The following is a 26,742-nucleotide window of genomic DNA, read 5'->3' as shown; positions in this document are numbered from 1 at the left end:
CTTAAATCTGTTCTAAAATCCAAGAAAATAAATCAACAAAAGGACTTGCAACAAAGGCATTTGTCCGCCAATCCTTTTCAATTGGTTCACATAAATTCGCAATGCTTAACATTGATGTGAACAAAATCTCTCATATTCCCGAGACACATCTTGAGAGTCAGCATAGAAAATGTATTTTTGGTGGATACAATTTACTGGGACAATTTCATCATGGATCCTATCTTGAATGCTTAATTCCTCTCATTAGAAGCTTGCATTCTCGTATCCCAAACTCGACTGAAGGTGCACAATTATTTCTTTGCCTCAGGGTTGTTATGAAATATAAAGTAAAACAACAGTGGCAGGGGACAATATTTCAATTCTTAATGCCCCAATTTTCTAGGCAATCCAAGAGAAAAATATATTGATGTGTTCTTGATAAGTTTCAACCCTCTAGGAAAATTTAATTATACATAAACCATAACTAAAACTCTTATTTCTAGTAGTAAAATAACCCTTATCTTCTTCGATTACAATGTTAAACAATGCTATAAGAATCGGACTAGGCTGGAATGAATTGGGTGGTCTGATTGTTTTCAAGCAAAAACTGGTCTGAACTACTGCCAGGGACTGGAAAAGACTAGCTCAGTACCTAATCGACCTTTTTCCACCGAACTGGCTAGTTTTGTACAATGTGACTAAGGACCCTTGGAACACAATGTTTTAAAAGAAAATAATAATTTATGAGTGGGGCAGCCTAATATTCTGTTGAAATTCAAGTTTTGCAATCACTGGAGTAGTTTTTCATAGTTGATAACTAATGTTGATATAAATTGTTTATTCTTTATACGTTATTCAACAAATAGTTATACATGAAAAACTTCAACCATTAATTCTTCAACAAGAGGAGTAAATAGAGATCATAGTAAACAATGAACAAAAGACAATAAGCAAGAGACAAAGGACACCAAGATTAGGTTCATAGCCAGGGCAAAGCCACAATGGGAAACCCAAATTTTTTTTCCTTGTGAGAGAGAGATTTAGTCCATCAATAGTACATCAAAATGTTCCAAGAAATCCAAAATAACCAACAATGAAATACCCAGTCAAATTCTGCTCATAGAAGGAGAGAAATTCCACTTTTGTCAATGAGTAAGGTTTGCACAAGGAGGTCGAAAAATAAGCCTGAAGTCATTGTGATAGGAGGTCGAAGTTCCCACTGAAATAACCACAAAAGTTGCCAACAAACTGTCCAAAACCCTAGATCAACTTCAGAATTATGTCACCTCAAAAGGAGCGAGTTTCTCTGCAATCTTTGGCCAAAAAAGAGTCAACAAAATAGAAGTATAGATGATCCCAACCAGACCCAAGTCACTGTAGTCAACGAGCCTTTGAAGGAGATCCAAACCGTAGTCAAAAGAACCCTCTTTATCCTCTTCGCACATGTGAATATCTCTGTAATAGAGGATTGTAATTATTTGTAATTGCAAACTGAATAGTTATGATTGATGATGATTGAAATGATTGCCAACAAACATGTATAAATAGGCGTCATTTGAGGGCTAGTTAGCCCTAATGGGGCCAACATGATGATCTTACAAGAGCCGACTTGAAGGGCTTATTTGAGCTGACTTGAAAGTGACCAAAAATTGATTTCTTCTTTGAGTATGCAATGAGAAATGTCGACCATAGATATGTTATATTTCATCATATTCGACCTTTAGGGCCTTACTATTGCAATGCAATTAATGGTAATGTTAAATCTATCGCTTTTACTTAAATTTTTAACATTAACATTAATTATTTTAGAATGCTTGAGAGTAGTTCCAACCTCATTGTATTTCATATGGAGAAAGTAGAATTTTAAGTCCCACTCAAAACCCAACAAACTTAACAATTTTTAGGATATCTGGATTGGGGAGATTGCAATGTTTCCATTGGAGTCTATCATGTATGAGGGTATGGAACTGACATTTAATCAAGAGCACCAATCTCTCTATGTACCTCGGTTTTGGTGGCATTGACTGTTGAACTTCTTTGTCACGATCCTAGTAAAATTGTACGCATCGCTCAAACAAAATCTCGATTTGACATGTTAAGATTTTTTTATTATCTTATTTTAATGCTTAGAGGGTGATAACGATGATGAGGATCCCAATAAAGGCAATGATTTTGATGATATGTAGGTATTTGTTGTAGCATGATTTGTTTTGGACTCTAGAGGCCATCTAGAACCTGTTTGTTGATCTATTTTTGGTTTAGAGAGGGATTGCACTTTGTGCTATTTTGGTTATATGCACCCTTACTAGCTATATATATGAGAAAGTTTGCATAGTTGTGTATAATAGTTTGGATTCACATGGATGCACATGAATATGTATTTTTTTTCAAAATTTGTATATTTATGTATTTTATGGTTGATTGGTTTTTTGCTTGGTTTTTTAGGTTTTGGTCTAGTTCACATTTTTGGGCTCTGCTGGTTCAGTGAGTGATTCTGTTCGGATAACATTGATGTTAAATCCTTTAAGGTAATTGCCCTTACATCAAATCGGAAAGTCTAGATAGCTCGAAATTACAAAGCATAAAGAACGTAGATGGTAGAAAATCAAATTTGTGATTTACACACCTATTGAATAACTGAGAACTTCATTAAGAAGTGGTTGTATGAGTACATACCATAGGTTTATTGCAAGGCTAGTGTAATCCATTAGCTCTCTAAAACCCTAGCTGGGGAAAACAAAAAAAAAACTTTAGCTCAGCCAAGGAGCTCCAACATCCATTAAGCACTCAAACAAGTCCTCCAAGGAGAGACATATTTTCCTTCTCCTCTTTTTCACCAAATATATCACTCGGGTTTAATCTCAACACTCTAATTTCAATACCCCAAGGGATGAAACCCTAACTGTAGACTTCGAGATGTTGTGAGATGATTAAGAAACTTTAGCAACTCCATGAGAGAGAGAAAGCAGATATAAATGAAGATATAAGAGAGAGAGAGAGAGAGAGAATGAATAGTGCGCTCGTCTTAGTCACATCTCTAACCTAAGTTGTAGGAAACACACCCCCTCGTACTAGTCAAGTTTCTGTATTGAAACGTTGAAACATGACTAATGTGTGTTTAAAACATTTTTCAATCCATATCAAATGCAATTAATGTGTGGAAAATGCGTTTTGTGCAGATTGAAACAGGTATCCAAAAAAAATTGTCAAACTTTGCCACAATTTGATTGTTGGGATCCACATTTTTTGTTTTAATGCTTCATTAAAGGTTAATTATGAATTGATGAGACATTTAGAAGCCTCTAAGACTAGCAAATTTTCTTTAAAAGATGGTTTCACTCTCAATTTGCACCAAAAATACTAACAATTAATGGTAATGTTAAACTCTTTAAAGTTGACATTAATTGCTTCATGATGTTTGAGAATGGTTCAAACCTCATCAAACTTCATATGGAGAAAGTAGAATTTCACATCTCATTCAAAATTCAACAGACTTAACAGTTTTTTGGATTGGTAGGATTGCAACATTTTCATTAGATTCCATCATGTATAATGGTATGGGATTGACATTTAATTAAGAGCACCAAGACCTTTATGTACCTTGATGTTGGTGATATTGATCTTTTGACTCCTTTGTTGTGGCCTTAGCAAAAGTGCACTCTTCACTCAAGCCAAAATCATTGATTAGGTATGTTAAGCTTTTTCTACCATATTTTAAAGCTTGGATTAGGTAGTTTCATCAAAATTGCATGGTGTTGACTAATGTGCCTCAAGGATTGAGATAGATGCAAAGGGTGATAATATTGATCAAGATCCCAATATAAGAAATGGTGGAACATTGCTTGTCATTTAAATGTTCTTGCTTATTTATTCGTAATGCTTTCTTTTCAAGATTCAATATAATGTGCTATTTATAAAATGAGACTATACACACACACACATGTATATATATGTGTGTGTGTGTATATATTTCTATATATACACATGTATATATGTGTGTGTGCGTGTATATATTGAGTGTGTCTAATGGTTAAAAACATGTGTTTCATCCTAAGAGGTCATAGGTTCAAATCTAGAGGTGGATAGAGTATGTGCACCTCTGTAGGCTTTAGCACAATCAAATTGTTGCATGGAGGTAGGTCCCTTATGCCACAAACAAAGGTGTCTCATACACCAATTTGGTGTTTGATTTTTTGTCTTTCTTTGTTTATAGACACACACACACATCATGTTTCCTCCTTTCCAAATTTTTGGGGGCTCACATTTTTAGTTGTTTCCATTTTGAAAATGCGTATCCATTTCCTAGTATCGTGCAACTTAGTCTCCTCTAACACAATAGTGGATAAGAATGATGAGTACAATAATGAATGTGGTGAATTCTCTCCTTCCTCTATGTATATGGGAGGTAAGGGAGATCAATATAATGTAGGCCAATGCCCATATAAGCAACCCACAATAAACACATGTATGCACCCACAATTGGAGCGCTCCACTCCAAGTGTACACATCTCAAGCTCCAAGGTGATGTCATACACAATAAGGGCTTGAAGATGAGGTAGCTACACAAGGTGTGTCCATGCTTTGCCAAAAGCGCATATGCTTGTATGGGACTCCATCATTCCTCCTAAGCCATGTACTCCACTAGGTCCACTCCCCTTGCATGAACACCATCACAAGTTACAACCAAGTTCCCCCAAGCCAACTTCAAGCTTCCATATGGGAATTCAAGCTACCCCATGCTGTCTAGCGCTTGATGCCCCCCTCAAAGATGTAATATGCTCCTGCTCTTAAGGACAACTTTCTCCAAGCGAGCAACATCATCACGTGGCCATCATGAAGGATGCCACTTGAGCTATTAAGTGAACTCCAAAGCCATAAGGAAGAATGCCAGGCAATCACCTAACTAAGTTCAATCAATCACTAATTAAGCAATATCCAATGTGCAACTCCATCACAAGCCATCTCCCATGTGCAAATCCACCTTGAACCATCCAAGGGCTAAACATACACCATGCATCCCAAATCTCATTAAGCACCCCTAAACATGTGGTGTAGAGACTTTTGGAGTCACTTGAAAGCTGAGAGATTTGTGTGGTGAATTTTTTCTTGAAATGGATTTAGGAGTCAATGGATTGCAACTTGTGCCTAAAGATTGTGAGTATTGTTATAGAAATCTCAGTCACAATCAACTTGGTAGGGGTTTGAAAAATGAAAATTGGGAAAATTCAACAAAAAATTGTCGACCAAGAAAAGATTCATAAAGCAATATTTTTCAACTAAATGAAAACATGAACTTAAATCATCAGATAATTACATTGTGACATAATTATTAAAAAAAGGTATTCATTTATCATATATAGGTTGTCCAATCACATATGTCATATATTAACCTTCAATAGTTGACTAGGGTTGAGTTAAAATTCAAGCGTTTAAAATAAAATAAAAAATTAAACTATAATATGGATGCGTTAATGACCTTTGCCTCTTTTTTGGGGCCTATTGCTGGAGGGTCTTGGATTTGCATGTCCAATGGAGTTAGAAATTTGTGGTTCCTACACTTGATTTTGTTGGTTGTGCATTGGTTGGTCGTGAGTTGGCCTGTTTTGCGCTCGGTCATCCTTCTTATCTAACCAGGCAAATGAATCCTCCATAATAGGTCTCTCACCCTCCTCAACATTGAGTTAGAAGTGGGATGAATCGCATCCAAGTAAATGGCTTGTACATCAAGTGGGTTCTTCAACTACCCCACCCATAATTAAAGGATGTCGTAAACATACATCATATCATTGCGATGTTGATACTCTGTTTTATTATGCTTTCATGAGTGTGTTTTTCAAAGAAACTCCAATTGTGTTGGCACACTGATTACAATTTTTTGAAGATTTGATCTTTGTCCACCATAATTATCCCACCATACATCTAAAAAAATAGGAAAAGAGAGAACAAGTAAAGTCTAAATGTGAACTTTAAAGATGAACAATCAATCATACAATTTGAAAGTTGAAGTGACATTGCTTATCTAGCCACATAAATGTTCTTACCCACATTTCTATATCACAGGCAAATAATCCTAGAGCTCTCTTGTAATTCTTTAACTCGAACTATATCGCTTCATGCACCTATAGGTCTAGCACCATTTTCTACACACACTAAGGAACTTGGCCAATAATGTTAGTGGTGAAACTTGTAGCGAAATTCACTAGAGTAAAACAATGTGAACTTCTTGCTCTGTGAAGTGTGAAATGCTACATGTTGTTCCATATATCATCAATCAAATCCCATATAATGATGTGCTTGGCCTTTCCCCCTCACCTTTTTTTAATTAGAACAAGAAATTTGTATTAAGCAAAAATCTGCAACTGGAACACGCAGTTGAAGTACATCAAGATGAATGGTACAAGGAAAAACTTTTCCGTGACTCTAGAAAGAGGGGGGCAAAAAACCATCCCCCTCTTGACAAAAGAAGAAATTGGGGGAGATTCAAAATTAGACCTTTTGGAACTTGAGCCTATTTATTTTTGAGAACAATAGTAGATTCTTACAAATTGCTTGCACAAAATGGTATTAAAATAAAACATTTCTAATATTTAATCGCAACTGACCTCCCATTAGAACCACGGGAGGCTAAAGAATGATGGGCACTATATTTTGGAGATTTCTTGCTTCGTTCTTTCTATTTCTTGTTAATTAAGGGGACGATCGTTGATTTCTTTCTAAAACTTTTGAATATGAAGGAGAAGAACAAGAGAGATTGACCTCATTCTCTTCCTTCGAACTGACCTCTTCTTCCTTTTTATTTGAAGGAGAGGCATTTCAATATTCTTATAACTAGTCTCTTCCTCAGTGTGATAACTGATGTTCTCTGAAGCCATTTGATCTTGATTTGGTTGATCTTCTTGAATTGACTTCTGTATTTGAGGACTTCAAAGCTTCATATCTATTATTGGAGGGAGGATGTTGATTAGATTCATACTTGTTGGAATTAGGCCTCTTAAATGAATGATTCTTGTGCTTCCTTGAAACTGGTTTGAATGCTTCTTGCTCATCATTACTTCGAGAAGATGGAGCGATAGGACACTGAGGTGCTATAACTTTTGGACAACGTTTTGCAAAGTTCCCATACTCATGGCAAAAATTGCATTTAAAAGGAACTTGTTCATATTCTAGAGCCTGAACCTAGGACTAACCCTCCAAGTCAAGCGGAATCGCCTCAGGGAGTCCTTTTATAAATCCATTTCAACACAAATTTTGACACGAGAAGTTTTGTGTTGAAATGGATTTTGCAAAAAAGAGAACAAGTAAATTAAATTTCCAAACAATATAATGTTATTAATAAAATTTAAAATGTGAACTTTAAAGCTAAACAATCAATCATACAATTGGAAAGTTGAAGTGAAATTGCTTATCTAGCCATGTAAATGTTCTTACTCGCATTTCTATATCATAGCCAAATAATACTAGAGCTATCTTGTAATTCATTAACTCAAACTATATGGTTGCATGCGCCTATAGGTCTAGTACTATTTTCTACAAATAACTAAAGAATTTGGTGAATAATGTTATTGGTGAAACTTGTAGTGAAATTCACTAGAGAAAAACAATGTGAACTTCTTTCTCTGTGAACTGTGAAATGCTACATTTTGTTCCATATATCATCAATCAAATCCCATTTAATGATGTGCTTGGGCCTTCCCTCCTCACCTTTTTTAACTAGAACAATAAATTTGTACTAAGGTAAAATCTGCAGCTAGAACACGTCGCTGAAATACATTGAGATGAATACTACAAGGAAAACTTTTCCGTGATTCTAGAAAGAGTGCGGGTAAAACAACCATCCTCTTGACAAACGAAGAAGTGGGGGGGATCCAAAACTAGACTTTATGAGACTTGAGCCTATTGCTTCTTGAGAACAAGAGTAGATTCTTACAAATTGCTTGCACAAGTGGTACACAAATAAAACATTTCTAATATTTAATCAGAATTGACCCCCACTAGAATCACTGGAGGTTAAAGAATGATGGGCGCTAGATTTTCGAGATTTCTTGCTTTGGTCTTTCTATTTCTTGTTAATGGAGGGGATAGTCATTGATTGCTTTGTAAAACTTCTGAATATGAAGGAGAAGAACATGAGAGCTTGACCTCATTCTCTTTCTTCGAACTGGCCTCTTCTTCCATTTTATTTGAAGGAGAGCTATTTCAATAGCCTTAGAACTAGTCTCTTCCTCAACATGAGAACATATGTTCTCTGAAGCCAAGCCATTTGATCTTGATCTAGTTGATCTTCTTCAATTGTGATTTCTACGTTTGAGGAATTCAAAGCTTCATATCTATTACTGGAGGGAGGATGCTGATTAGATTCATACTTGCTCGAATGAGGCCTCTTAAATGAATGATTCTTGTGCTTCCTTGAAATTGGTTTGAATGCTTGTTGCTCATCATTACTTTGAGAAGTTGGAGGGATAGAAGGAGACTAAGGTGCTATAGCTTTTGGACAATGTTTTGCAAAGTGCCCATACTCATGGCAAAAAATGCATTTAAAGGAACTTGCTCACAATCTAGAGCGTGAACTTGGGACTAGCCTCCCAAGTCCAAACTAAATTGCTTTAGGGAGCCCTTTTGCAAAATCCATTTCAACACAAATTCTGACATAAGAGAAGTTTTATCCTTGCCCTTAGAACTAGAAATGTAGTAGCCTTAGCCCCGAGGGTTAGCTTAATTGGTCGATGGCCCGTTGCTAAAGCACCTTGCCATTGGGAGGTCACGGGTTCAATTCTCCTCGACCCTCTTGGGGCTAGGCTTGGATCAATTTGGCCGAGTGGTGTGGTCCCTTCGAGAGGGCCTCACCTGATTTTCCATTAGAGAAAAAAAGAATTGTAGCAACCCAACTTGTTATTGATGGATTTGAAAATACCATTGTTGTTTCAAAATGGGGGAAGATACGACAATCTAATCTAGATAGGTGCATAAGAGATTTCCATGGAAGGATTAAAATCCAAAGTCTAGTAAACTAGAAACATTCCTGTGGAGCCCATGATTACGGCCCAGATTTGTAAATTAGATCCTTTTGCTCCTTGCTTTCAAAACAAAAGATTTTTTTTTTTTTTTTTTTCCATAATATAAAGTAATAATAGGCTCCCTCATTCTAAAACAGAGCTATAATTGGGTCAAAGTCTGGTGAATTTACCAATCAATCCTCTTTCCTTTAGGGAATTAACATTCGTCTTTGCAGAGGCGGCAAATCCCAAATCAAGAGAATGAATTGTATCCGCCCTTTTTGCAAATCTACCATAGAGTAGAGAACCATGACCATCCATGTTGGGGTTGGAAAGACTGCCCATTGTACCAACATTGAGCTCAACAACGTGCTTGTTTTAATTAGGAACTGCGTAACAAACACCACTAGATAAAAAATTGGCACAAAGCAAATCAACCAAGCGAGCTCAACAACTAAAAACTTGAAACTCTAAATATGCAACAACATCGACACATCAACAAACTGCTCTCACGGTTCTCATGACGTACTGCTCAATATTGTAGACTCTCGAGGAAAAGCAACAACAACTAGGAACCCTTGGCCATGTGCTCCTAGAGCTTCATCGACTCCATTTTTCTTCTTTCCTTTCCCTCCTCACCTTGCTCCTCATATATGCATTGACTACATCTTTGGATCTGTTCATTTTTCTCATACGAGTAACCCATGGTGGGCTTGTCGCCATCAACAAACCTAAGAACTTTCACCAAGGTTCCCTCATGACACAATTTGCATATATTGAATCCTAGAAGGATTTGCTATAACAAATAGAGCAATAGTTGACCCTACCTATTTTTCGTTGAATGGATTTGGACACTATTTCCTATAAATATTCCTGTCATCTCCAATTGAGAATTGATAATGGGTTGAAGAGAAATGAAGCTAGTAGCTAAATGGGAGCTTATAGGGCATAACTCCTGATTATTTGTGAATGACCTCATAAGGCTAAGTTGTTAATTTTTACGGCTTGATTGTTCTCTACTATAGATAATTGCACTTTCAAAACTTTTCATCATGATTTAGGTCAGAGATCGAGGGAAAACCCCAAAAGGGGGGAAAACCCAACCAGATTCTTCTTCTATTAGATATTCATCAAATGTTCAACTGAGATACAAACTATAGTACGAATGAGATAAATCAATCACATCGAGCCTCCTAGGGCCAACCCAAGTCAATTCACAACTATGTTTGCCTCCTAGGGCCAGCGCAATTCAGTGCACAACTACATTTATGAAATTAACGATCTGATCTCTAAAGCACTGTTGCCATATCACTGCCACAAGAAGTAACATTCTTGTCATAGGAATAAGTGTCATCACCATTAGAGACCATGTTAATTTTAGTTAACAGTGGTAAGTTCTATGCTTAACACAATTACTTCAATGTTCCTTTAGCAGCCCAATGACAATTTCCAATTTAGTTTTGCAATAGCAATCACATTAACCATAAATCACATTGAAGGTAACTGTAGATAGAACATAAAATAAAATGCAGAAGACAAGCCAAGACAAGATGACACCAAATTTGGCGGATGCCAGGGAAAAACCCCAAGATGGCGAAAACCCTTTGTTCAATTCTTCTTATTATTATATCAAATGTTCAACAGAGAGAGCGAGTACAAAAAGTCAAAGTTGAATTGCCAAATCAAAGCCAAAACAACCCTGTCAAATCTGTAGTCAACTGCAGTGAAATTCAGCCCTAACCAGAAAGTCGAAGATGGTCAACATAGTAGTAAAACGTCCTCACAGTAGCTCGGTCATACCCAGTCAAACTCGACCTGAATAGATGGTCAAAATCAGCCCAAAATAGTCCCAAGGTCGGCATTCAAACTTGGTCAAATCCAGCTTTGAAATCTGCGATCAACTTGCAATTATTTTTGCGTCAAAGTGCTTAGATCACCTTGGTTTTTGTGCCAAACTATATGGCCTGCGAAAAACGATTTTTTCCCACAAAAAAGTAGTCAAAGGATGAGTTAAAGTGTTTGGTCAACACTCGTCAAACCCTACAACAACTCTGAAATTTCGGCCTTATGATCTGCCCAAAAAATTTTATCCTCTTTGATACATGTGTGAGAGAAAAGATCTGCCCAGTAGTTTGTACGAACCAATCAGAGAAGGAGAGAGAAGAATGTGTGAGTGATGATGATGCCAAATAAGTCCAGTAGTTGTACGAACCAATGAGAAAAGGAGAGAGAAGAATGTGTGAGTGATGATGATGCCAAATAAGGTGAGAGGTCACTTATATTTATACAAGTCGTTGAGGGTGAAGTGACACGTACATTGGGCTTCTTGAGCCTACATGTTGATGTGGCCGACTTGAACAATTTCCACATATGTGGGCATAAATTCAAAATCACACTTTTGCTTGTCCAAATGAGATGATATTTATATCAATTTTGGTCCTCTCGAAAAAAGGAATTTAATGCAATCATCATCTCCATCAAATGAGCTGTCCCAAGGTGGACTTTGGCCCTAGTTGCCAATTTTAACACTCCCTCTCAACTAGAGAGAATTCCACCTACCAATCCATCATCGATCATATTGCCATCCTGTTGTCATGTACCATCTTTGTCATCTCATCTCAACTTTGCTGAACCATGATGTAATAATGAAGAAGAATTGATCGAGAGTGAGTCACAAGACCTTACCACTCTCCACTGACAAAAGTCAGTCCAGAGGTAGAACCTCAATTGATCCTAAATCAAGTTGTTGAACACCATGCGTCGTAGGCATAGGAAGTACAACAGTACATGATGCATCCATCAGTAGTGCTATGGTCCTTATCCACTTTTCCCAACTCATTGGCTAGATGAGAGGTTCTTCCCATGAGTCCCGGACTACATGGGTAGGATGTATGCTGGGGAGCATATGCCATTGGAGAAGGTGAACCACTCATCCTATGCATATGTCAATCGTAGGGGAAGGTGAACCACTCACCCTATACACGTGTCATCGTATGTAGGGGAAGGTGAACCACTTGCCCTACACACATGTCCACCATCATGGGGTATCACAGGGGAAGGTGAACCACTCACCCTATACATATCGCACTAATAGGGAAATGTGAACCACTCACCCTATGGTCGCTCATAGTCCAAGATGTACCCCAAGCCCCCAGGAGCTCCTAGAGCTCAGTGTCCAACTCAAGCAAGACCCTCGTAGGAGGGTCTTTCCATGAGTCCAAGTCTTTCTCGGAAAGCTAAGAATTTGACCTTCCCTAAGGGCTTCGTGAGGATGTCTCTGACCTGCTCATCAGTCTTGATGTGTTGGAGCCTTATTGCTCCTCGCTGTACCATATCCCGGATAAAGTGGTACCTGATATCAATGTGCTTGGAGCGGTCGTGGAACACAAGATTCTCTGAAAGGCGAATCCCACTCTGGTTGTCACAGTAGATCACGATGGTATCCAACATGTGCTGAAATAGCTCCCTAAAGAGCTTCCTCAACCAAATAGCCTCACAACAGGCCATACTAGCTGCAATGTATTCAACCTTGGCGGTGCTTAGAGCAACTGATTTCTGCTTCTTACTCATCCAAGGAATTGAAGCAGACCCCAACGAGAAGCAACATCCAGACGTGCTTTTGTGATCCACCACACTGCCAGCCTAGTCAGCATCAGTATATCCATGGAGCCTCAAATTGCCAACAATGTATCTTAGTCTATAGTTGATTGTGCCACGGAGATATCTCAAGAGATTATTAGCAAGAATCTAATATATGTGATGAGGCTCGACCATAAACTGACTCAACGTATTCACAATGAAGCATATGTCTGGACGAGAGTTTACCAAGAACATTAGGGCCCCTACAAGTTGTCTATATTCAGAAGGGTTTGCCAATTCGGGCCCAACAACACTTCCACATAGCTTCTTGAAGTTGAGTTCCATCGGAGTAGACACAGACTTGTAATCCACCATCCCACATCTCTCGAGCAACTTCACAATGTATTTTCCTTGAGAAAGGAAAATCTCACTTGGCTTTTGCCAGACCTCCAGGCCTAGAAATAATGGAAAATTTTAGGGGCTCTATTCGCAGGTGGGCTAATTTTCCATGATTTTCCCACAAAAGATTCGCCAATTTCCATTTTTATAAAAATCATTCGCCCAAATTTTACAATATAAAATCATTTTACCTTAAAAATCGCCAACATTATATAGAGACTATATAAAATCATTATAAATTTGAATAGTTTTACAGATATATCAATAAAATTTTATAGTTTGCATGTTAGGGACTAGTGAGATTCACTAATGTTTTTAAACTCCAAGATAATTTTCCATCCTTAAAATTTTCCCTGCTAGGAAGTAGTGCATCAGGCCTAGGTCCTTCATCTCGAACTCGGAAGCCAACTCCCTCTTGCATTGATAAATGAGAAGGTATGCACCTGTGAGAATGAGATCATCTACATAAAGGACCAAAATGAGAGGCATGTTCTTTTCAACCTTGAAGTATAGGTTAGGATCAACATCACTCCTTGTAAATACCAACTTCATAAGATAACTATCAATCCTCTCATACCAAGCGTTAGGGGCTTGCTTCAACCCATAGAGGGCTTTCTTTAACCTGCATATGTGTGTCCTTCGATCATGTACTTCGAACCCCTGGGGTTGTTCCAGGCAGACTTCCTCCTTAAGTGAGGCATGCAAGAAAGCGGTTTTAACGTCCATTTGATGTAGGCTCCATCCTTGAGAGGCAGCGAGAACAATAATAGATCGGATAGTTGTATATTATGTAACTTGTGCAAATATCTTGTCATAGTCCACTCCTTCCTTTTGAGTGAAGCCTCGAGCAACGAACTTGGCCTTATATTTTTCAACACTCCCATCAACTCCATGTTTAATTTTGTATAGCCATTTTGAGGTGACTATAGATTTGTCCTTGGATCTAGGAACCACTTCCCAGACATCATTCTTCATGATAGATTCATATTCTTCATTCATTGCATCCTTCTAGACTTGGTGCTTTATGGCTTCTTCGAATGTACATGGCTCAGATTGAACAATAATACTCATAGTAGCTAAGTACCCTTGATACCTGCTTGGCTTCTTAATTTCGCGAAATGTCCCTCTTGGAGCAGTGTGTTTTTCAACATCTTCGAGAGTATCTTTGAGCCACAAAGGTTTTTTCTTTGAGGTAGAGGGTCACCAAGAGGTGGATCAATGGGTTCCATTGGGCCTTCAACCTTGGGCGTAGGTTCATCTATCGGAGGTTCATCTTGTTTTTTTGCAGCATCATCGTTGCTCTTCCTTGGGATATGGAGATCTCTGGCTTTCCCAATAGCAGTATCTTCATCAAACGTGACATCATGGCTTATTTCCACATCTCTTTGACCAGGGACATCATTTCTATATGCCTTTGAATTTTGACTGTAGCCTACAAATATACCTTTCTTCGCAGATGTTTCCAACTTGTTTCTCTTCACCTTAGTCACATGAAAATACACGGGATAACCAAATATTCTAAAATGAGAAACATCGGGTTTCTTTCCAGTGAAAACTTCTTCGAGTGTCTTGAAATCCAATGCTTGATGCGGGCTTCTATTTTGAACATACACGGTAGTGTTGGCAGCTTCTCCCCATAAGAACTTTGGTAGGCTTTGATCATGGAGCATGGCACGAGTGGGTAACAGAACATATAAAGGTCATCAACATTCAGCTCAGTTAGAGCAAACATGTCACAAAGTGGGATCTGAACCAAGGTGGGAGGGTAACAAATTTGCCTCACTTTCACTCGCACTACATCCAATTGACAGCACGTGTGTGTATTTTTTTCTCCAAGAAAATATCGTTATTTCTTATGCAAGGCAGAAATGGGAAAGTTACATTCAGTAGGTGCTGGGGGGCACATCTAAATTATATGTCCTAAAAATACTGTTCAAAACAGAAATCAGTAAGATATTCTGGGACAAACCCCTAGGAATTTATAGTCCAAAATAAAACAGCTGATAAATATCCAAATATCAGTGAGATGTCGAGGGACAGAACCCTGAGATTTATGGTACAGAAGTACAACAAAACAGAACAGGAAAAAGAACCTGTAAGAAATTTCCAAAACAGTTTTACAGCAAAAACAGATGACACATGAAAAAACCCAAGCCTTTATAGCTCATATGGCGATGGACCTGGAAACCACGGGAAGGGTTTCCTTGTCTCTATGCCAGTGTTGCAGGAAGCGCCCCCCCCGGATCCTAGGCCGGAATCGCGTCCCGTACGGAAGCGTTCCGGAAGCGCCAGCCGAAGCGCGATTCCATTTTTGCCGAAGCACGATTCCTAGTTTTTTGAGCGATTCCTGGTTTTTAGGAAGGGCGCTTCGGGCCTCTGGAAGCGCCACACTTCGGGCCCGGAAGCGCACGCTTCACGAGCGCTTCCGGAAAAATCCGCGTGGGCAAGGAATGAAACTTCAATTTTTTTTAATTTTTTTTAAAAGTTAGCTTAACTTGCAATGAGGGGGTGGGTTAGGGTGAGTTTAGGGTGAGTTTAGGTGAGGAATGAAAAGCATAAAGCTCCCATTCATTCCTCATTTTCTCACTTTGAGTTTATGAGAGTTGGAGAAGAGAAGAGAGGAGAGGAGAAGAGAAGAGAGGAAAGGAGAGGAGAAGAGAGGAGAGCTTGGAGGAGTGAAGAAGGAGGAGCTAGGAGAAGGAGGAGGAGCTTGGAGCAAGAGCTTGGAGGACTTCATCTACAAGAGCTAAAGAGGTAAGTTCAAACCCCAAACTCCCTTGTTTTTTTGAAAAAAAAATTGTATTTTTCTCCTCCCTCTCCTACTCTTTCCCATTGTTTCTACTTGCTCCTTTATTTACAGGTTGTCCACCACCTATATCCATATTCCAAGATGGTGTTCTTTTGGCTTCTATGTATCATTCCACTCTTGGTTTTAATGATGGCAAGGGTGAGGAGTAGAGGGGAAGAGGAAGGGGATGAACTTGGTCCTAATAGTAGTGACCCAATGTATGATGAGGAGGACGGGTTTGAAGAGGAAGGGGATGAACTTGAAGGGGACACTGAAGCACAAGATGGGAAAGGTACATCAACACCCTTGTGGAACTATGTGACCAAACTTGATGGGGGAAAGGGTGGTGGATCTTACAAATTTGTGTGCCCTCATGGTTGTCATGGAGGAAAACCATATACGGGTTCATATACCCGTCTGAGGAGGCATCTTTGTGGGGTGCTGGACAGTGATGAAAAAAAGGGTTCTGTGGGGGTACAAATTTGCCCAAACATTTCAACTGAAGAAAGAAGAAAATACATCCAAATAGAGATGGCTGCACAACAAAAAAACAAGAAACAAAAAAATCATTCTGAATCAAGTGCAACCTCTAAATTTGGTAGTTGCCCATCTCCTCATGGTACTTCTGCAACCTCTGGAGGTAGAAGAACAATAGGGGATTTCCTTAATGTTGCTGGGAGGGATGATGTGGATGGAAAGATAGTCCGTTTTCTTTGTGCTTGCGGTGTACCATTCAATGTGCTTCGCTCTCCCTATTGGCATGACATGGTAAAGGCCATCAATGAAGCCCCAAAAGGATACAAGGCCCCCAACTATGAGAAAGCTAGAACAGTGTTATTAGAAAGAGAAAAAGCTAAGGTTCAAAGAGCTTTGACACGTTTTACACATGAGTGGGTGGATTCTGGGGTATCCATTGTATCAGATGGGTGGACAAATATTAGAAACCAACATTTGATAAATGTTCTTGGTGTTTCTTCTAGTGGTGCAGTATTTATTGCATGTCATGACTCCTCCTCCATCAGTGCAACTGCACAAAACATTGCAGATCTCCTATTGAAATCAATCAAAGATGTTGGTCCGAATAATGTGGTTCAAGTGATCACAGATAATGCAGCAAATTGTAAGGCAGCAGGAAAAATTATTGAGCGTACTCATCCACACATCTTTTGGTCTGGGTGCCTGGTTCACACATTGAACCTTTTGATGCATGATATTGTGAAACACAAAGATTGTGGGTGGATTGCTGAGGTTTACAGGAAAGGGAAGCAGCTCATTAAATTCATCACAGGGCATACAAGGGTAAACTACTTCTATGGCACTTACTCCAAGTTGCAATTGCTTAAAATTGCAAAGACAAGATTTGCTAGTTATTACCTCACCTTTAGGCGGCTAGTGAGGGTGAGACAAGCTTTAACTAATCTGGTGTGTGCTGAAACATGGGATGAAATTAACACTGACACAGATGGTGCTAATGTAGTCAAGGACACTGTTCTTGACAGTTACTTTTGGTCACAGGTTAAATATGTTTTGCAATTCACCAAACCAATTTATTACATGATCAAGTTTGCAGATTCAGATCGACCAGTAATTGGGGAGGTGTATGAGCAAATGGATAGCATGTTGGGGCAGATTAAAGACATTGTTGAGCCTAGAGATACCACCTTGTACAATTATATTCGTGTAGAGGTGCAAAACCGATGGGAAATGCTAAATATTCCATTGCATGCATTAGCATATGTTTTGACACCTAAATACTATCATCCATCATGGCTTTCAACACTAGCACCTGGGGGGGGAAGCAGGAAAAAACCACACCAAGATAGAGAGGTTCACGAAAAATATATGGCTGCATTGAGTAGATTAATCCCTGATGATGAGGAGGCTGCATTGGTACGGAGACAGGTGAGCAACTATACGCTCAACACTGGTCCATTTGGGAGCATGCATGCAATTCAAGATCGAGAGCATTTTTTTGCTCTTGAGTGGTGGAACATGCATGGAGGGGGTACTCCACTTCTACAGAGTTTGGCATTGCGGGTGCTATCACAGGTGGTAAACACTTCTTCTGCAGAGAGGTGTTGGAGCTCTTATTCTTTCATCCACAATGTTAAAAGGAACAGGTTGAATTTAGACCGGGCAGAGAGCTTGGTTTATGTTCATTACAACTTGCGATTGTTGTCCCATTACTGTGAAGATGCAAAGTCTAATAAAGACTTGTTGATTTGGGACAAGAATCCAGAGGAGCCCAATTTGGAGGATGGAGTGTTGCGACTAGAGCAATTAGAGGATGCTCTTATCCAGGTATGTCCATTGTGGTATGAATTTTCCAATTTTCCCTTATAAAGCATTTCTCTAATTCATGTTTTTAATTTTTTTGTTAACTAGTGTTTTTTTTTTTTTGCATGAATTTTTTGAGCGATTCTAGGATGATGATGACCGTGTTGATATGCCACCACCCCCACCCCCATCTGGTCCCTTGGTTCCTAGGTTCCATGGTTCAACACCAACAGCAGGGGGTTCTTCTTCATCAGTTCCAGTGCCACGACTTACACAGGGACCATCTTCTTCATTGCCACCACGTGGAGGCCCGCCATCATGTTCTATTCGTGGTGGAAGGAGGAGAGATTAGTAGATATATTCACAATCTACTTCTTTTTGTCATAGATTACTCATTAGACTTGTAGACTTGTGAATTTGAATTTTGAACCTTTTTGGCTTGGCGGTGACCAAGTGACATATTTTGTAAACATTATTATTTGAATTTTGGACATGACAAATGTTGACAGTTGCTCACTTGCTAGATAAATCATAATATGCTCTATGTTTTATGTTTTATAATATGCTTAAATGTTTTATGTTTTATAATATGCTTAAAAATTTGATGTATGTTTGTAATAGCTAGAATATAGATGATTGTTGTACATACTAGTAACTACAATGGAATCATGGATGCCATATCTATCTTGATTTATGCAAAAATATGCATGTTTTCATGTCTTCTACAATTAATTTGGTATTTGGGATGTTTGTTTTGATTATAAATGCAAAAAAATATAAAAAAATATATATATATAGCAGACGCTTCCGCGGACGCTTCGCTTCCTAGATTTTTGGAAAATGACGCTTCCGCGCTCCGCGCTTCCGCTTCGCGCCCGCTTCGTGCAACATTGCTCTATGCTGTTAGAATTATTAGTGTACTCTGTACATATGGCCACAGCTCATGTATCATTGTTGCTTGTGATTATGGCTAATGCCATATTCTTTATTCTTTTATTGTATCACTGGGTATGGTTAAGGCTGAACTAGTCAAACTTGATATGTAGGCTCAATAACCCTCTTGGAGTGTTTGCCCTTGTTTTATAGGCTGATAAGCCTCTCTTGAATGAATGCCCCACTTAACTGTGTATAAATACACAATTTAAGCTCTCATATGTATCATCTCATATTTTGATATTCTTCATCTGAAACAGTGTGTTATAACCCCGAGTGCAATTAATTTTGGTCTTATCTCTTTGATTGGCGTCTTTCTCTTAGGCACATTTGTGTATTTCTGTGTTCAGCATCTGTGCCTGGTTTTTATACTCCTCGAGTGCACTATATCCCTCTTTGGCACACTTCTGAGGCTATTTCAAAATTTGGGCGAGATTTGGTTCCATCGATTCTTTTGTTGACCCTTACAAATCAACATATGCTCCATCAAGTCTATAGTACCCTCATGACTATACAACCAATCTTTTGACAGCCAATCAGTGAACTTGTTGAGTTCCTTGAATATATGATAGTAAGGCATTTTTAAACCTGCTTTCCAAAAGTTTTACTTATCCATAAGAAGGATACAATTCTAGATATTGCACCCTTGTGGTTGCCAACATCCAGTCATTATTAACTTTGAACCTAAGTTGCCGGAAACGGCTACCCTAACCCCCAAAACGGCGTTTTCCCGTTTCAGATACGGATCCGGGTACGAAATGTTGGAAAAATGCCGGGAAAACATTTTTATTCCGTTTTTTTCCCAGGATACTGGCCGTTTTTTTCAACCGGCGTTTTTGTAAAAAATACCTGCCGGTTTAAAAAAATTAAAACGTTTTGCGTAATGTTGAAACGTATTTAAAAAAAAATAAAACGTATGCCAATTTCGTGATATGCTTTGTCCAGAAAAAAACATTTTACTGGATTGGCTGCATTTGCCAGCTGGGAACATCACAGCTAACCGGGATTTTTTTAACTTTAAACTTACGCAAACCTAGAGGCTAAAACAAGTCATTTCATTTGCCATTTGCCGCCATTTCATTTGCTGTTTGCCATTTGCCGCCGTTTGCCATTTGCCGCCATTTGCCATTTGCTATATAGAATTATGCAGTACTTTGGGGCTAATAAATAAAAAGTATCATAGTTTGAGTTGTGGAATACTCCAAGCTTTTCTTCCCGATGGTATGTAAGATGTAACTGTTTAGGTGAATTTTCTTGAAACAGGGGCTTAAGACAATTCAAGTCATCAAATGAATGTGCATGTAAACTATTATTTGTTTAAACTTTACTTGCTAACTATGTCGCCCCAGATGAATGTAGTACTCAGTTTCCATGCTTTTCTATGCAGTTATTTGGTTGTCCTGGAAACCAGATTGGAAGCCTTACAAACACTTTTCTTTCCACTCCTTTGCTATACTTCTGTCTTCTGACCATGCTCATAAAGTTTTACAGTTTTATTACTTTTCAAAGACTCTACAGTGTAGAGTGTCCACCTCTACAGGGACTGATTTAAAATTTTAAAGTATATAGAGATATAATATGTATCTTTAAAACATAGAGAAAGCAGTTTGGTTATCTCCTGCTTTGTTTGAAGTGATATCCCCCCTTGCTTGTATAGCCTTATTTCTCATCCACTGTCACCCATTTGTTCACTGTCTTATGCCACAAATTTATTACAGACCTTAATCATCAAAAGAAGCCATAGTAACAACCCTAAACATACTCTAAATTAGTCACATAACAGTGAACACTCATTTTATAATTGTGAAGCATTTGGCTATCATTTTATACAAGTTTTGGTGACTAATCTTTACTGTTAGTAGTCTGATACAAAAATTGCAGAGGTCTGATGTAGGCTACAGCAGTCTAGCTTCTTGTTCACAGTGGCATCTCTTTTAATGTGTTTAAACTTTAGCATCAAACTATATATTTGCTTCTCTTCCTTGCATTTAGTGTTGAATTATGAGCAATCTCGTGGGCTGACCTCGTCATATTTTTGATTGACATATGAGCTCTAGAAGGTCTGATATAAAATTGCAGCATGCTGATATAATTAGTGCTTTGAGTTTGAAGTTTGCTCTTGGCATAAAATTTGCTTGACTAATCTTGTGGGATGACTGATAAGTAGTTACAGTGCACTTATCTTGTCTTTTTAAGTTTTTTGAAGTCTGATATATGATTATAATTAATATCACGATTCATATATCATATAAGTTTACAGAACTCTGATTTTCATTTCACTCTATCATCATAGAAATAGAATCATAGATGATATTGATTATGTAATATGTATTTACTCTTTATAGTCTTTAAAGTTTATATCTAATCTGAAATTTTTATTTATAATATATATATATATATATATTATTTATTTATTATGTGCCGTTTCCTGCCGTATCGTATCCAGATTTTTTGAAAATTTGCCGTATCTGTTTCAAACCCCGTATCTGCATCCGTTCCCGTATCTGTTTCCGTGCAACTTAGCTTTGAACCAATAAAAAGATGAAGGTTCAATACAATTCCTTTCTAAGGCAATCCTAAGCAGAGCTGTGAGGACCCATAATTCTACCTTTTGTTATGTACCCCTTCCCAGATTTGCTCTGAAGGATAAGTACCGAGTATTAGATAAGATCAGTGTAGAAATTTCTGTTTTCCCACCCCGGTTTTCAGTTTCTCCTTATTTCTCCCATGTAGTTAAATGCCCATTCCCATAACCATACATTTAACAGACTGAAAAAAATAAATATCGCTGAAAACACAAATTCTAGAAATTTTTCAGAATGCTGGAAATTGCAGAATTAAAAATCAGCAATAAAAAACAGCGATTAAAACACATTAAAACACTGATATTTTTGGTCAACTTGACCCTGGAAAAACCCCATACAACTCTTGGGGAAAACCAGTTTGAGAGCTCTTCTTTATTTCTGAAAATTGTCTTTTTACAGTGAGAATTATTCAGCAAAAAGTCAGCAAACAAATTTACAACTTATCTCCTTTACCGTGCCTCACAGCAATCTGGAAATTACAGCAAACAGGACAGCAATAAATGCTGTACGGCCTCCGTTTTGTGTGCAGAAAAATCAGCAAACTGCTCCTCGATTTTTGTGCAAAAATCTGCCTTTCACTATGTGCTGAATCAGCTGTACAAATCTGCTCAACTGCTGCCTTGGAATGTGTGCCAAGCTGCTGTCTCCTTCTCCTCCCTGCTCAGAAATCTCTCTTGCTCTCTTGCTCTCCTTCTCCCAATCTGCTCATGAAAGAATGAATGACCTTTTTCTCCTTTAATATAACTCCAAGTGACTTTTGGGTGATCCAAGTGACTTTTGGGTGATCTCTAAATCCAATGGCTGAAATAGATTTAGATCAATGGCTGAGATTAAATGCTCATTTAAATCTCACTTTCTATTTTTTAATTCACCCCACTTTAATAAAGACCCACTTAGTCATTTATTTCCAAAGTCACTTTTCCTTTCTAATTTTTCATTGACTTTATAAAAGTCACTTTAAAATTAGACTTAATAACTTTATCACTTAAAGTCACTTTTAAATTAGATTTAACTTTATAAAATTATAAAGTCACTTTAGGAGAAAAATTAAATTCTTTTGGACACTTTTCCCTAGGCCAAAGATCAAAGCCTAAGGGAACCACTTGTCCTCTGGTACCAAATTTCAACAATCAGAACCCCTATAGCCTCACAGACATCAGGGGTCCTTTCACAAGCACCTTCAATGAATGAAGAGGGAAATGACTTATCAATGTCAAATGAGCCCAAAATTATTTGAGGCTTAAGCTTAGAAGGCAATTTTAAGTCTTCATAGGTGAATTTAATGTTTTAGAGAAGCTGTGGGGGAGACGGTTTTCTTCTGGAAAAGAGAAGCATTCCTAGTAAGAGAAACTGTCCAGGAGACCACACAAGGAAAGAGACCTATGTTTCTTTACATCAGAATCCTCAAACCAGCTTTGCAAGGCTTGTACAATGTGAAATGTGTGTGTATATACCTATGTTGGATCAGGATGTATTGTGTATGTGCTATGTATGTGTGAACTATGAACATAGTGCAACCTGTACCCCTGTATTGGCAAACCTAACTGTTGCAGATGTCTTAGTTATATGCATATTGATATCCTTCATGCTTGCATACTGATGCCATAAATCCATGACTCTAGGTTTTGTGATGGCTCTAAATTTTGGGAGTCCTTTATAATCAGCAATGGCTTATAGAATAATTAGGTTTTACTGGATTACATATTCTGAGTTGAAATTTGTACCCATGGTGTCTGCAGGTATGATGTGTTGGGCAGTAGAGAATATTGCTGAATTCTTTGCTTCCAAAGAAAGTGCAACTTCAGCAGAGTCACTAAATGAACAAGATAGAAGAGAATCTTTTATAAATTTGCAAAAGGACAATATGGTTGGAGCTCTTGGCTGTCCTCTTGGCATGGCAGTTGCCTCTGTTTTAGCTGAGGTAAGTATGATAGAAACCTTAACCTGCTGCATTTCAATTCTATAGATTGGTTGTATTCATAGTGGAATGGGATGAATTGGCCAGCATAACAAAAGTATGGATATGGCAACACAGTGTAAATCCCAAGTAGATCTAGATTACACCCAAACACAAGTCTGCTAGAAATGGTTTCAGCTGGTTGGAACCAAACCCTGGGAAGACTTCATTATGCCAGTAGCAATATTAGAATGTGATTTGTATAAACAAAATGGTTCCTGTAAATTGCTATGCTACATACATTTTTTTACCTGATTGAAAGAAGTTTAGAAAGCATCCTTCCCACTTGCTAATGGAACTCTGAGATTGCCCTTCTGATAATTTGGGATATAGTTGATTTTTAATTTGTCCCCTTTGATTGGTGATGTTAGTGATAAGTCAAGAAAAATTCTATGAGCATTATTTTGTTCATATTTCATATAACCTAATTATCTGATTATTCAGTTTAGCTAAGAAATAGTATTCATATCTCATATTTTGTAGATAGTGTTTAGGCTGTGGTATTGTGTAAGAATTGTAGTATTTAGGATACAGAGAGGAAGCAGCTGGGCTGGTCCTTGTTTTGCATAACTTTATGGACCAGTCTGTAATCGGTCAGTCTATGGCCAACCTGATTCACCAACATGCTTTAAATTTATTTATTCCTTCGTTGGTGTCATTTTTAAATTCTGCTGCATGTTTATCTTATGTTTGTACTTTATCATCCTCCTGCTACTATGTATTTGAGCAAGAATACAGTGCAGCGAAACCAACAATCTCACATGCAACAATACACTGAAGTTTTACTCTTTTATACCTCATATTGTAGGAGGTTCCACCTGTGATTTTCATCAGATTGATGGAGATTTGCTTCTTGTTTGTTGGAGCTATTGGTCTGACTTGGGAGGATTCATCTTTAAGGAGCCCCATCTCTTCATGGCATTATATCATTTGATGGAGATCTTTGGTTGCGGGAGTCTCATTTCTTCTTGTTGGATTGTGATTGTGCTTGCTTCCAGGTGGTCTTCTCACATGTGCTTGCCTTGTCTAGCCACCCAAGGGTTGGATACTAGTAGTATGGGATGAGATGTGGCTTATGTAGTGGATTTTCTTAGTATTTGGTTCTCTCATCATTGTTGTAGATGTTTGGTTGATGGAGCTTTAGGGTTAGAAGTTTATGTTCTTGATTGATCCAAAATGGATTCAGTTTTGCCTCCGGATCAAAGTCTTCAAATGCAGATGAAAGTAGATCAAGTGTCAACGGTCAATGGTCAACAGTCAATTCCTACGTCAGCAGGACACGTGGCAACCCAGGAATGAGCCACGGGTTCTGGATGATGTCTCTTAAAAGGTGACGTGGCAATTTGTGATTGGTTCACATGGGCCAATCCGATGCTGACACATAGTAGCTCAGACTTGCCCAATGTTGGCATGAAATCCCAATGTGGCGGATGAGAAAGAAATTTGGCAAAATGCTAAAATTGATGGAAATCGCAAGTGGTGATCCTCTGATCAGAGGAGATCGACGCATATCGCATCAGAACATGCAAGCAGGTTAGCATTTCAAACGCACGCGATGTGGTTATTAAAAATAGTTTGAGTTCCAGCTGGAAAGTGGGAAGTGGTATCTCGCACGCCCTAAAGGTGGTAAACGGTTTTTCGAAAATTCACGCGATTAACCTTAGCGGTTGACACGTAGCACGAGAAAACCACTTTTGTCACGCGCTCTCGCTCTGATATTGGTCGTGCAAGATTTCACGTGAGATTGCGTGACAGCTGTTCGATTGGACGAGTTACATAGACAGTGGAGATTTTCCGGGTTAATTGGTTAGCGGACAACGCGATAGCCGTTGGATCATGTGGGATTGATTGATGGTGGAGATTGGCCGAGCCAGTTGGCGAGCGGGTGACGCAATAGCCGTCGGATCGGACGGGACTTGGTTGTCGGGATCTTTGGCGGAAAAAGGCCGGACAATCGGGGTCAACCCCACGACTGCTGGACCTTTGATTTTGTGTTATCGCATTATCCCACATTCACAGCAGATTGCAACTATATATGGTATATATTACCATATCACCAAAACAGAACGAAAGATTATGGTTTTGGACCATTCCAGGGGGTTTGGAGGTCACAGTGGTCAGATATGGTCGAGTTTATACTCGTTTGACTCAAAATCTCGAGCTGAACACAGGGGTGATGTCCATTTTCTTATTTGAGACTCTGTTTTGGAGCTCATACTTGTAACAACAATTTGTAGACAAAATAAAGAGGTCAACACTGGAAGCGAAAGGACCAGGAGAAGTAGCCAGGAAGTCTGGTGAATTCCTTTATTAAATTTGGTTGTGTTAATGTGTTTGAATGTGTTTTCTAATTGTTTATGTGTTTATGTTATTCACAATCTTTTCGATGTGTTGAACTAATAACATAAGAAAATTCACACAGTCTATAATACCTTTTTCATTAACATATTAAGTGGTATCAGAGCAGCAAGGTTTTTAAGGTTTTTTGAGGCTCGAATGAGGTGAAGGTGAATTTGTTGAGGCGAATCTAGAGATTGGAAGGGTCTTTTCACAAAGAAGGATGGCAAATGAAACTCCACTTGGATCAGAATCCCAATTCTTGGATAGTTTCATGACGATACGTGCAATGGTTAATGAGTTGAAAAGGGGTAAAGGTGAAGGCACTTCATCACCTAAACCAGACAAAGGAGCAGAGGAACCTTTTCTTCTTTTTCCTCCAGATAAAGAGACAAGGGAAAAGCTTCCACCATCTCCTCCATCATCACCATCGTTGTCGTCATTGTCTTCTTCTCATAAAACTAGTTCTTCTAAGAAGAAGACAAAGAAATCTTCTTTGATCAAATTAGATGTAAAATTTGATTTGCCAATTTATGATGGAGAGCTTAACGTTGAAAAGCTTGGTAACTGGATAAGACAAATTGAGGTATATTGCAGGGTGCAGAATGTTGTTTTAGAAAGGAAGAAGATCCAGCTTGCTAGCCTTCGACTTGGAGGAACCGCACTTGTATGGTGGGAAGGCAAGACACAAACAAATCTCCAAAAGCATGGTAAAATCATTTCAACTTGGAATGAATTTGTTTCTGCTATTAAAAAGCAATTTTATCCTTTGGCTTATATGCAACAAGCAATGATGAGTTGGCAAACATTACGTCAATTAAAAGGTCAAAGTGTTCAAAGTTATACTCAGGAATTCCATAAGAGAGCTTTAACATTAGGCATATCGTTGGACTCACCAGAGACATTGTTGAAATA

At 38.4% G+C, this 26,742-nt stretch overlaps 2 protein-coding genes across 5 annotated transcripts in view; both read left to right on the top strand.

The window, feature by feature from the left end:
- LOC149246559 (uncharacterized) overlaps positions 1–26,742 on the top strand; it is a 77,646-nt gene that overhangs the window by 11,222 nt on the left and 39,682 nt on the right. For 3 of the 4 annotated variants that reach the window (XM_089457970.1, XM_089457969.1, XM_089457967.1), the window contains exon 2: positions 23,273–23,454. The exons of the other annotated variant lie outside the window; for it this stretch is intronic. In XM_089457970.1, coding sequence (XP_089314096.1) covers positions 23,275–23,454 — 180 coding nt within the window. In that variant the 5' untranslated portion in view covers positions 23,273–23,274. The remainder of the gene's footprint in view (positions 1–23,272; positions 23,455–26,742) is intronic. 4 annotated transcript variants of the gene reach the window in all.
- Positions 16,848–18,532, top strand: LOC149246560 (uncharacterized). The gene is made up of 2 exons (XM_089455713.1): positions 16,848–18,039; positions 18,164–18,532. Exons 1-2 carry the CDS (start codon positions 16,942–16,944, stop codon positions 18,365–18,367), a joined length of 1,302 nt encoding a protein of 433 aa, XP_089311839.1. The 5' UTR covers positions 16,848–16,941; the 3' UTR covers positions 18,368–18,532.

Source organism: Pinus tabuliformis, chromosome 7 (genome assembly GCF_031772625.1).
Source record: "Pinus tabuliformis cultivar Carrire ecotype Pingquan chromosome 7, CPIR1, whole genome shotgun sequence".
NCBI lineage: Eukaryota > Viridiplantae > Streptophyta > Pinopsida > Pinales > Pinaceae > Pinus > Pinus tabuliformis.
Note: the sequence above shows the minus strand (reverse complement) of the source record. Positions and strands in the feature narration are given on the sequence as shown.